At 36.8% G+C, this 11,937-nt stretch overlaps 1 protein-coding gene across 4 annotated transcripts; it reads left to right on the top strand.

Moving 5' to 3' along the window:
* The first annotated feature begins 965 nt into the window (after positions 1 to 965).
* LOC6496722 (ATP-binding cassette sub-family G member 1) lies at positions 966 to 11,120 on the top strand. Of its 4 annotated transcripts, none has more exons than XM_001967295.4 (11): positions 966 to 1,071; positions 6,540 to 6,756; positions 7,548 to 7,837; positions 7,976 to 8,121; positions 8,261 to 8,499; positions 8,799 to 9,106; positions 9,169 to 9,337; positions 9,403 to 9,503; positions 10,163 to 10,318; positions 10,382 to 10,590; positions 10,660 to 11,120. In XM_001967295.4, exons 2-11 carry the CDS (start codon positions 6,669 to 6,671, stop codon positions 10,796 to 10,798), a joined length of 1,845 nt encoding a protein of 614 aa, XP_001967331.1. In that variant the 5' UTR covers positions 966 to 1,071; positions 6,540 to 6,668; the 3' UTR covers positions 10,799 to 11,120. The 4 variants fall into 4 exon arrangements, with proteins under 4 accessions (XP_001967331.1, XP_044572031.1, XP_032309171.1 ...); XM_044716096.1 differs by having other exon boundaries at positions 973 to 1,071; positions 6,470 to 6,756; XM_032453280.2 differs by lacking the exon at positions 966 to 1,071 and adding an exon at positions 1,203 to 1,335.
* Positions 11,121 to 11,937: the final 817 nt, after the last annotated feature.

Raw genomic sequence — 11,937 nt, 5'->3', positions numbered from 1 at the left:
ATGCCCGATTGATTTTAAGGTTTAAGAATTACCAAGGGTCAATTGAGAAAACCAGTATTTTAATATACATATTTCTGTTCTGAGTAATGTCTAATTATAAGAATCCCATTTGCCCACAGAATGCGTACACCGAAAGCTCCTAAGCTCCCCTTGGCATTGACCTTGAATATTCAAGAGTTGCATTAGCTCTAAAAGGTACATCTTTTGATCCTTTAAATAAATACTTATTTACTGTATTTGAAATAAAGAGAATAATATGGTGGGAGACGACTTTGATAGGCAAATGCAAAGCTGAGAAAATTCTGTGAAGCAGATAAAAGATTCCCCCATAAATCTTTCATGATAAACATACATATAGTAGACATCGCTGAGAAGAATCTCCGAAGAGGATTATTAGTATAAAATTAGGTACAGTAGGGCCTGCTCTCTCCGCTCTCTTTTTTGCAACAGAAAACAGAGCCGAATCTAATATACCCTTTCAGTTCAATATAATAGTTTCTATTGTTGCATTGTATAAACAAGGAATAGTCGGCCGATGCCTTATTATTCTTAAGAAAGTCGGAGTCTTCTATCTGTAAAAATACAAAAGTTATTGCAATTACAATTGTTACGTTTATGGCAGCTATAGGATATAGTCGCCTGATCCCCTTTCGACTATGTACATCTATACTGGGTTTAGAGAAGACAAGGTATGTGCAAAATTTGGAAGCGAGAGAGGCTTTTAATTTAAAAGTACGATACAAGAAGCCTACAGCCTCAGACACTATATACTTAATACTACACAATTCACTATAAACATTATACTATATATGGGAAATAATCCTTGACACCTATCTAAAAATATCCTGCACACTTTTCTAGAAAATTAGAATACCCTCTGCAAGGGTATAGTGAATATCTACGCTGACGCCGGCAAGCACTTTATAAAAAATAAACTATTCGAGCGGGCTGCGTTGTACTTGGCCAGTGGTTGCCTGAAAGTCGCCTCAGTCTCGCGCCGATTCCGAAGCGATTCGGAAGCGTTTTTGCCACGTCCCAGCCAAAAAGAATATACACAAAAATATATACTTGGTCGGTATATACAGATAATTTTTTTGGTTCTTGGTTTCCGCGGGTGTTACAATTCAAAAGTTTAGCTCGGAAATATTCTCAAAAATTATAAATAAACCATATTTTTTTCGCGGTAAATATTAAAAGCCAGCTGTGTCAGTTTTGTGACTAGTGTTTTGCGAGTGATAGAAGCAAAAAAAACAAAGGAAAAACACCGTATTTGAATTTAAAAATTTTTACGATCGGACAATATTTGGGCTTCTTTTATTATAAAGTTCGGGCTATGTGAGTCAGCTAAAACACAAAATGAAGAAAAATGAATAATGAATAAAATCAACCAACAATCGAAACCGCATGCGAAAAATGTATAACATGAGCTGATATTGAACTCGGAATTCGGGAAGGAAAGCGAAAACGAAGCGAAGACGAAAGCGATTTTCGAATCGAATTGTATTTTGATGATTTGATTTAATTTCCAGCTGTGTTCTATTTCCCCTTCTATTTTCAAATTTTTGGCTCACTTTGCTCTAATTCGTGGGCCCTCGTTTCGGTTTCTGGGTCTGTTCTTCTTGAAATAGGTTCATACAGAAAATAGAGCCCGGACGCACACATAAAGCCATTCGTTCTCTGTTGTTCCTCGTAGATCAGAGTACATATGGCAATCAGAGTACAATTTTTCTGGTAGAAAGTATTGAACATTTCAACGAGGACCTAGCCATCCATCAAGCATACGCCCTGTACGACGAAAATATTGTGCTTTTCGGCCCTTCCTTGGGCGCCTTGATCAAATAAACTGGAGTATTTATTTGCATTTTATTAGTCAGCGATTATGCCCTGCCAAATTGTGATGATGATCTCATGGCCCGGACATGACCAGAACCAATGCCAAGATGGCACCCGCTTCCCCACCACACAACCGCCCACCCCACCTCCTCTAACCACCACTATCAGCTCCACTGCCATTGTCACCACCGCAGAATGGGGAGCAGCCTGACCGGCTTGCTCCACTGGGTGGGTACTACGGTGGGTGGCGTGGGCATAGTATGTGGAAAAGTACCATTTTGTAATGCAATACCCGGCGCTTTGCATGGGCCACCAAGTTCACGCCCCAATCTAAACACGAGTGCAAACAAAGATAGTCATTTGACCCACAGTTCAAAAAACCATACCACAATAGTATTATATTAGAAGCTTATATGTTATATCAAGAAAACATTAGTTAATTGATATTTGGTGCCAGAGGTAAAAGTTAATCTTCTATTTCCTTTGATCATTAAGAAATGAATCCCTAAATACTATATTCAACTCGCCAGCTTCTCAAGTCGGTTTCTCTTACCTATTACAAAATAATTACACTTGCATGAATAGTAAAAGACGCCCGTTTCTCTCAGTGTCCACATGATACGTAGGGGTCTGGTGCGTAGGGGTGCGGCTGTGCGAAAAGGCTGACCCTCCTTATCATCTATTAGGACAAACAGACAACTTATCGGCGTGAGTACAATTGCACCACGGAAATTGAAATCCATGCTAATTAAAAAACAACCAGCCATGAACCGAAAACGATCTGAGTTTGGGCGTTTCGGTGCGGCAGGCCTTGAAATTCGAATTTCTGTAATCAGCAGAGAAATGATGATCACGGGCCGACCATGGAGCCCGGGAGCATAATTTGATTTCGTCTAACCTTGCCTCCACTTGAGACGTTATACATACAAATATATCTGGTCCGTGTTTTAAACGGAATCTCTAGCTGGGTGACAGGAGAATTCTATATGCGGATAATAAAAGCTTGAATGAGCGTCACTCAGTCGTTTTACAAGTCTACTCAGCAATTGTCCAGTATTGTGTAAAATGTAACGCTCTTATCTCTTCTAGGAAATAAAAGCTTATTTTCTTTTTACAAAAGATTTATCTAAGTGGGGCAGCATGCCTTTTTGCGTGTACCCTATTTAGGAAAGTTGCGTCTTCTCTGTACGAACGTCCCAACAATAGTCTCCAATAATGACTCAAAAATTAATCCCAAGACCCACTTCCAACAGCTCAAATATTAAGATAACTTGGCGTATTCACAGAAAACTTGTTTAGAGTTTTGGAATTACCTGATTACAGTAAATATTGCCACCCATTGCAATGCAACGGGGTTCATTGCCCATACCTCGAAATTTTTGCAAGCATTGAAAAGGTGTTGCGACATATTGCTGACAGAATCGATGAAAAACTTGACACCTTTCCCAAAGTCTCGCCGACTTCTGAGTGTAAACAATGTGCCAAGACTGTGGCATGAATGGATTAGAATACTTGCTTGCAGAGTTATCTAACCTGGCTGTAATTAAATGCAAACGCTGTTTATAGCATCAGGTTATTGCGATTATTTAAATATTTTATTCCCCGCAACATTACATAGCCAGACCGATCGCTCACACGTGCATCAAGTTCAGGAACTTTTTCATTTCCCACCTTTGTGTTTCAGCAATCTGTCGATTGATGTGCCAAGCAGACTTTTGGATTGTTTATACAATATGCTTTGTTTATGCAATAAGTACTTAGATTAGAATGATTTACGCTTTGGCATCTGTTTTTTTTCACCGGGATCCTCACTGCGGATCATAGCCGCAAATAGACTGGAAAAACTACAAAGTTTCTTAAATAAAACTGCGCAAAGAATTCTTCCTTTAATATTCTTCCTTCCTTCCTTTAATAAAATATTCCTTTGACCAATTACATTACCATATTATAATCTTATTAAATTACGAATGAAACCCAATTAGACAAATTAACCAATTACAAGCTCATAACAGGTATTGATGTATCCGATGAATTCGATCTTGCATTATCTTGTTTCCTTTTAACATCTTAGAAAATAATCTTCTTAATCCTTCTATGATCTCCTTGATAGAGTCTTGGACTCGACTAATAAAATAAGTCAGAGATACTTCGAAAAAAATAATTTCTGGGAGGGATTCACCCTGAGTGACTCAATTCAAATGTGAAAAGTCAAAGGCAATATTATTACAATTTATTTTAATTGATAGCTTGTGACATTCCAGAGTTTCTGAGCGCAAGTGTTTGCCTTCCCAAGATATATATGTATGTATGTAGATACATACATATATCTGTATACAAATCAACATGCTGTTTTGTTAGTGCTTTTATTATTATTATTTATTATCTGTTATTGCTGCCTGTCCGATAGTCGACTGCATTTGTAATTTTATCGAACCTGCGGGTCAGCCTGAACACCAAGGTAGCACCACTTAATTGACATTATTTTCAAAAAGAAAAGATAACCATGGGAGCTCCAGCCAGTCGTGTTGGCCGTTTGGGGGCGGTGTATCATAATGATAACCTCACTTAATATATAAAATATTTATTCGCCTGGGATTGGGCTGTCCGCTTCCGTGCGTATTGTTTTCATCCCACTTGTTTACGTTCCGAAGGTTCTTTTTATTTCGTACAATATAAGCCGAGTATAAAAATCTTGTGCCATTAATTCAACGGTCACGTAATAAAATTCTAAAGCCACTCGGTCTCAATCTGAGCCTGGCTCTGGCCATTCAAAGAAGGAATTTCATTGCACAAGTCGCGAAAACTGAGACTAATATACAGCCAGGGGCCATGTACAGTAGTACCTCGACAGATAAAATAGAGAGTTTTAAAAAACATTTAATAATTTCCTAAAAACCTCCAAATCGTTAGATCGTTACGTCAATTAAAGTACCTTGGAGATAGAATTTAATTTAGTAATATTATTTTCGCCTTTTTATTTACATTTCCTTTTAAATCTTTGTATTTCTTGTAGACAATATTTTATTATGGAACTCGCAAGTGTAAATACAATATGAGCAAGTGTAATACAATATAAAAAAGTTTCATAAAAATTGAATAAACAAGTAAAATTTAACGAAAAGCCACATAATTGAATGCGTAACATTTAAGAGTGATTACTGTGATGCTTTTCCTCATCACCCTTCGAGTTTTTTAACTAAAACTATTCAGATTCACTTTTTCCGAGTGCTCTGCCGGCGCCGCTGCCTTGGTAGACAGCGCGACCGACTGGCTGACAATTAAGCGCCGCAGCGCAGCTTAGACAGGTGTCGTTGTCAGCGGTGTTGTTGCTTTGTTCTTTTGATTCTGTGCACTGACCGCCGCAACGTTCTCTTTTTTTACTGCTGTGCCGGCTCCACACCGCAAGCAATGCGTTTTTCTTCTTAGTACAACTTGGTCATTTACCTTAATTTTGATATTGCAACTTTTTGACGGTGTTGCAAGCCCTGAATTGAAAACTCGAAAAATGTTTTGGCCACTCTTGCCTCTGATTTTCCGCTAATCGGTCTGCCCTCGATTGCGGAACAGACATTTATTCTTGGGACACTCTGCGGTAAATTACACTGTACCTTGAAACTGTTGGGTACATGGGTTTGAAGTGTAGATTATACGATTTTTTTTCAAATTCAGGTTTTAGACTAGCCGTTAAAAGGGCTTTTATTAATATGTTAAGCAGCTGAACGATTATAAAAACTGAAAGTCACGTTGATGTAGTTTGTCTTAAAGGTGAATACGTGTCACATGACTAATTCGTCAACTTGCGGAAGTTTGATTAAATAGACAGGCAATATTTCCAGCAGAGAAACTTACGTTTTTAAAAAATCATTCACTTACTGCTTTCAACAGATCAGAAGAAAGGTATTTCACACATTAATTCAAAGTTTATTTATTGGGTAAACAATATTTAGCGTTTCATGTTCTGGTTCTTCGGCAAGGCCGTTGATAAACTTTGCATTATGGTTCAATATATTGTTTGTACACTTTATAGGTGCTTTGAAGGTAGGTGAGCGGTTGTTATTAGGCCTGACTCATAAATTCAAACACCAATTTGTCTGACGTTCTCGCGCCCAATATTAAAAAACGAGTAACAGGCGACAGGCGGCTAAAGTTAAACTTGAAATTTAACGCCGCTCTGCCGACTCGATTGTTGACTTCCAACGCGATTTGCATTGCCAAATTATTTTATATTTGATATGCGAATGTGCTTGGCTCTCTGCCTTGTTATAATTTGTTTTTGTAGCCCCAGTATTGTTGATTGCGTTTTTCTGCCGCGACGGAAGCAGTGACGCTGGCTTAAGCAGCAGCAGCGGCAGAAGCAGAAACAGCGGCTTCGACGTGCTAGTAGTCGGCAACTTCTTCCGCAGGTATTCGCTGGTTGCGAGCGGTAGCGCATGCGCGGAACTCAACTCAGGGAAACCGTCGAGAAATAGTTAAAACAATATTTTAAGTTTTAATCGCAATCCTTCTTCAGCTCGGCAGTTTTCGGCTTCCGTTGCGAAAGTTCATGAACTTGAGGTCAGCAATTCAAGTCGCGCTCTAATTGTCGCCATAAGTCTTTTCCTTTCGCAAGCTGGTGATATAATCTCGATTCCATCAGCCACAAATTACTCTTTTGACCTCAGAAAGCGTAACCATAATTTATTGTTGTTTGTTTAAAAATGTTCAAGTACTTTCCAAACTGGACACTATAAGTAAATAATGTGCCAAAAAAGCCATCAAAGCTAATCAATTTCAAAAATCGAACAAATAATATTTGTATTTGTTGCAAAAAACTAAAAAATTCAAATTATCACAACATGGATAGCAGCAAATTGTTAAAAAACGTCTTCGGCATCGATATTCACTTCGAAGATCTCGTTTACCAGGTTAACGCGCCCAAAAATGGTAAGGATACAAACCTCAATTAACCCAAAATATAGCCAATAAACAAAAATCTTGCATTATACATAATCATCTAAAAATAACTGAATTAGCTTTCTGCTGGAAATAGACTATCAAACACTCGAGCTTCACCGGAAGAAAAGACCCTGGTGTCACAGGTGATACTCATTTTAATAATCTATAAAGCCAGCAGATCAGGGTGTTATCTCTAATGGAAAAAATCTGAAAAGTGTGCGTAATTCGTGGCATTATCTCAACTTGCTTATGAAATCTTTTTATAGTCCGACCCATCCAAATTGTAATATACTTCTGGTTTACGGCGTTTGCAAATTTAATTGGTGTTTCGCTTTTTACGGAGATAACCTGTTGACCTTAATGCATGCAACTTAATTACGCTGCGCGTGCGCAATTGTTGGTATTGGGAGAAGGTTAAGCAAAGCGGTTAAGTTTAGTCATTTAGAACATTCAAATTAAAGGAGCTCTGCATCATAAACACAATGAGGTCATGCTCGAGTGAAAAGATATCTTTTTGCGCATAATTTTCCAGAAATATTAAATATCTCATCATTAGTGGAAGTGTTTGCAAGCTCTTTTTGGGTATGGATAAGATAAAAATGTTAACATTTTTTATCTCTTTTTTACACAATTATTGTAAATATTTGATGTAGAAATTACTGAATCATGAGTCAGATTCAAATTTAAGTATTATTTTCTATATTATCTTTTTATTGAAAAACATTTGAATGTTTTTATTTGTAACGACTAAAAAATTAATTGTATTTTCATTCTTGTAGAGAAAAAAAAGGTGCTAAAGGGAATAACAGGAACATTCAAATCTGGCGAACTCACCGCCATAATGGGCCCCTCGGGAGCCGGAAAATCTAGTCTGATGAATATTCTCACGGGCCTCACCAAAAGTGGAGTTAGTGGAAAGATAGAAATCGGAAAGGCCCGAAAACTGTGCGGATATATTATGCAAGATGATCACTTTTTTCCCTATTTCACTGTCGAGGAAACTATGCTTATGGCGGCAACACTTAAAATATCAAACAAATGTGTTAACATGAAGGATAAAAGAAGTTATGTGAGTACAATTTCAAAATAACAAGAGAGAGAATACAATTACAAAAGTAGTGTTGATTATTTACTATATTATGATTATAAACAGTTTTACCAGTGAAACCATTAAACGGAAAAATACTAATTGGCGTGTGTTTTATAGATCGATTACCTCCTGAACTCCCTGAAGTTGACAAAGGCGCGGCAGACAAAATGTTCCAACCTGAGTGGCGGCCAGAAGAAGCGCCTTTCCATTGCCCTGGAGCTGATAGACAATCCAGCAGTGCTATTTTTAGACGAGCCTACAACGTGAGTGAGAGGATCGAGATTCTCGAACCTCGAATTAAAACACTAACAAACCTGTTGCTCAGGCTGTTAAAATGACAGTGCTATAAGTCCTTGAACCTCAGTGATATGATCTTCTCGTTTTTTCTCTGATCTCGCACAGTGGCCTGGACAGTTCCTCCTCCTTCGACACCATCCAGCTTCTCCGTGGCCTGGCTAATGAGGGGCGCACAATTGTGTGTACCATCCACCAGCCATCGACCAATATCTACAATCTCTTCAACCTCATCTACGTGCTGAGCGCCGGTCAATGCACCTATCAGGGCACGCCCCAGAACACTGTCAGGTTTCTCAGTGGGATCGGCATGGAGTGCCCCCCGTACCACAATCCCGCCGACTTCCGTGAGTTGAAAACCTCTCTTTTTTTGGCCAATTAACACATTAAAATTTCCACTGCCTCTTGCCCCTTCATAACTCGTATTGTCACTATCAGCATGGAAAAAAATCAGATTGGATTACACATATTAAAATATCAAAATTGCAATTATCTTTAATGGGGAAAAAATTCAGTTTTTTAAATAATTTGAATATTATATAATTTTTTATGAACCAATGGATCTTAAATTATAGTTTTTTGATTTCTCGTTACTGTTAGGAATATTGTTTTTTGTGTTCTTATTTTATCATAAACTTTATTTCAGTTCTTGAGTGCGTAAATGGTGACTATGGGGATCACACGGATGTCTTGGCGGAAAGTGCCAAAGATACTCGATGGCGATATGCCCAACAATTAATGCAGGACGAGGATTCAGAAACGCCAAGCGAATCTCAGGTGGCCAAATTCAACGAGTCCCAGTCGCAGGGGCAGGCTCAGAGCCACGTGCAGAAGATTGAAATCCAGAAAATCGAATCATCCAAAGAGCTCACGCGGTACACGTATCCTCCAACGGAATATATGCGACTTTGGTTGCTGATCGGTCGCTGTCATTTGCAATTCTTCCGGGACTGGGTAACATATCTAAAAGAACAGTTGTATTTTTTACCAAATTAATTTCGTAAATTTTTTTACAGACTTTAACATATCTTAAGCTTGGCATTCACATAACCTGCGCTATTCTAATCGGCCTCTTCTTTGGCGATTCTGGCAGCAATGCCAGCAAACAAATCTCCAACGTGGGCATGATTATGATTCATTGTGTTTATCTTTGGTATACCACCATAATGCCTGGAATTTTGCGGTGTAAATATAAATAACGCATTTATTACATTTCATACTCTGAAACATCGTCCGTCTTACTTTTATAGATCCTTCCGAAATCGAAATTATCAAAAAAGAAACGTTTAATAATTGGTACAAACTTCGAACTTACTACATTGCCACAATTATTACCGCTACGCCAGTTCATGTAAGTTAGAAAAAATAGTAAACAATTTTTAAATCTCTATTTAGTTTGACCTTTCTACTTTAAATAAGTTTAACCCTAAATAGTAAAACCCTAAATGGTTTGCCTTATGTAAGAATTTAACAAAGCTATGTGAAGGGCAAAAGTGCCCACGATCTTAGGGAGAACAGGTATCTAAACGATACGCTAGATATCTTAGGTCTATAGATAGGCAGACATGATTAGGAATATTTACATTATAGGATACTATATTATATAGGATATTATAGGATGTGTTTACCATACCATTGTCAAATACTATAGAGTTTGAGGCATAACCCCGTAATTTCGTCGAGAAATTTTGTATGGCAAAAAAATTTTTCCAATAAATGGACTAAAAAGTAACTAAATTTTTTTAGTAGTTATAATTAAAATAAAAAAAATCCTTCACTCAATTTGCAATGTTATTATTAGATATTATTAGTCAATTACTAATTTTAAATAAACTTTGAAGACCTGCTAAAATTTTATATAGATCGGTCGAGTAGTTTTCGGGAGATCTTGTTAGTACCGATATTCAAAATATAGTTTGGAGTTGTTCTATATTTTAAAATCTTTTGGAAACTCATATATGGATTGCATCGAAAAAATATTTAAGTCGTATGAATTACTATTTCTTTCAGATTATATTTTCAACGGTTTATATTACAATTGGCTATTTATTGACCGAACAACCTGTGGAAATGGACCGATTTGTGAAATATTTGCTAACTGCTGTTGTGGTTACGTTTTGTGCAGATGGCCTAGGAGTATTTCTAGGCACCGTACTAAACCCAGTGGTAAGGAACATTGAAAAAATTTAAAATGCACAAAAAACATATATTGACACTCTTTTTTTATAGAATGGAACATTTATTGGTGCTGTTTCGACATGCTTTATGCTTATGTTCTCCGGATTCCTAATTTTATTGAATCACATTCCGGCTGCTATGCGTTTTATTTCGTATCTTTCTCCAATGCGTTATGCCCTGGAAAATATGGTAGTTTCCTTATATGGAAATAATCGGGGACAGTTGAACTGTCCCGACTCTGAATTCTACTGCCACTTTAAGTAAGTTTTTACCAACAACCAGCTTCCAAACACATATGTCAATTATATTCTTTATACACCCGCTTTCAGATACGCGGTAACAGTTTTGCAACAATTTGGAATGGAGCAGGGACACTATGGTTATAATATAATGATGATTTTGGGCCAAATCACGCTGTTTAAGGTTCTAGCTTATTTTACTCTAAAACGCAAGATCAAATCAAACTGATTTAAATACAATATGACAGTGTATGTGTGCTTTGAATATTGAGCTTAATTTGAATCGAATGTGATTTTACGTTACTTATCGCTTAGTTGCATAGATCAAGCTTTATAAACCGGCGTGTGATACTTTAAAAACTGCAACGAAACCATAGCCAAGCTGAACGCTTAATGTGGCTACAACCACGAAACATAGATATTTCTACTGTTTTCATGCGGATTTATGTGCAAACTATTATTTACGTGTAATTATTTTTGTATTTAACCTAATTTTAAGCGACGCTTATATGATGAAATAAAAGTGAAATAAAAGTTTTGAGGAAAAAATAGTTAAGCATTTTGTATAAAATTTCTCAGATGTATAACTTAAAAATAAAAGTAAAATATTAATGGGAAAGGGGGAGGTGTTGGACCAGAGTCGGACTTTTTCGTGCTTGTGAGCACTCGCCTTGAGTAGAGCAAGGAAATTTCAAGGTAAGGTGCAAGGCGAGAAAAACAGAAGATTTCATTTGAACATGAGTTGAGTTTATGATATTGAATAACAAATTAAAAATTTTTAAAAATCTTTTTTTTATGAGTTTTATTTTTTGAATGAAAATAATAATTATTGTTTATTTATTATTATTATTATTTTTTAATAAATAATTGTTATTTTGCGAAAAATATCCTTTTAAAAGAAAAATTGCATATTTCTTGTTATTTTATGAGGTAATAATTTTGTCGATTGAAAATAAACAACTAACACAGGCCGACAGCAAAAAATCTCTACGCAACTGCTGAAACAAAGTCCAGAACAACAGTGACGAGCACATGTGGATACATTTTTGTCACTTCTGAGTTCAAAGTGTTATAAAACACCAAAAAATGTATTAATCTCCAAAATTAATAAATCATGAAAAAGGAGCATTATCCTATTTTTTTTTTTTGGAGACCAATTTACCAGACTTCGGGGATAAATGTGCTTACCCCATTGAAGAAATCATTTTTCAACAAGATGGGACCTAATAGGAAAACGGCCAAAATCGAAGAAAATTGGCTAAGAAATCGAAGATTTCAGATTATGCAGTGGCCAGCTCAGAGCCCGGATTTGAATCCGATTGAAAATCTATGGGATCTGCTAAAAAAACTAATGTCAAACGAAATGTA

Source organism: Drosophila ananassae, chromosome 3R (assembly GCF_017639315.1).
Source record: "Drosophila ananassae strain 14024-0371.13 chromosome 3R, ASM1763931v2, whole genome shotgun sequence".
Taxonomy (NCBI): domain Eukaryota; kingdom Metazoa; phylum Arthropoda; class Insecta; order Diptera; family Drosophilidae; genus Drosophila; species Drosophila ananassae.
Note: the sequence above shows the minus strand (reverse complement) of the source record. Positions and strands in the feature narration are given on the sequence as shown.

Excerpts from the sequence above, each read along its gene's own strand:
- LOC6496722 (XM_001967295.4), top strand. The coding sequence starts at position 6,669 with ATGGATAGCAGCAAATTGTTAAAAAACGTCTTCGGCATCGATATTCAC. Across the intron at positions 8,122-8,260 it reads TTTTTAGACGAGCCTACAAC|TGGCCTGGACAGTTCCTCCT; the intron begins GTGAGTGAGAGG and ends GATCTCGCACAG. Across the intron at positions 9,338-9,402 it reads AATGCCTGGAATTTTGCGGT|ATCCTTCCGAAATCGAAATT; the intron begins GTAAATATAAAT and ends TTACTTTTATAG.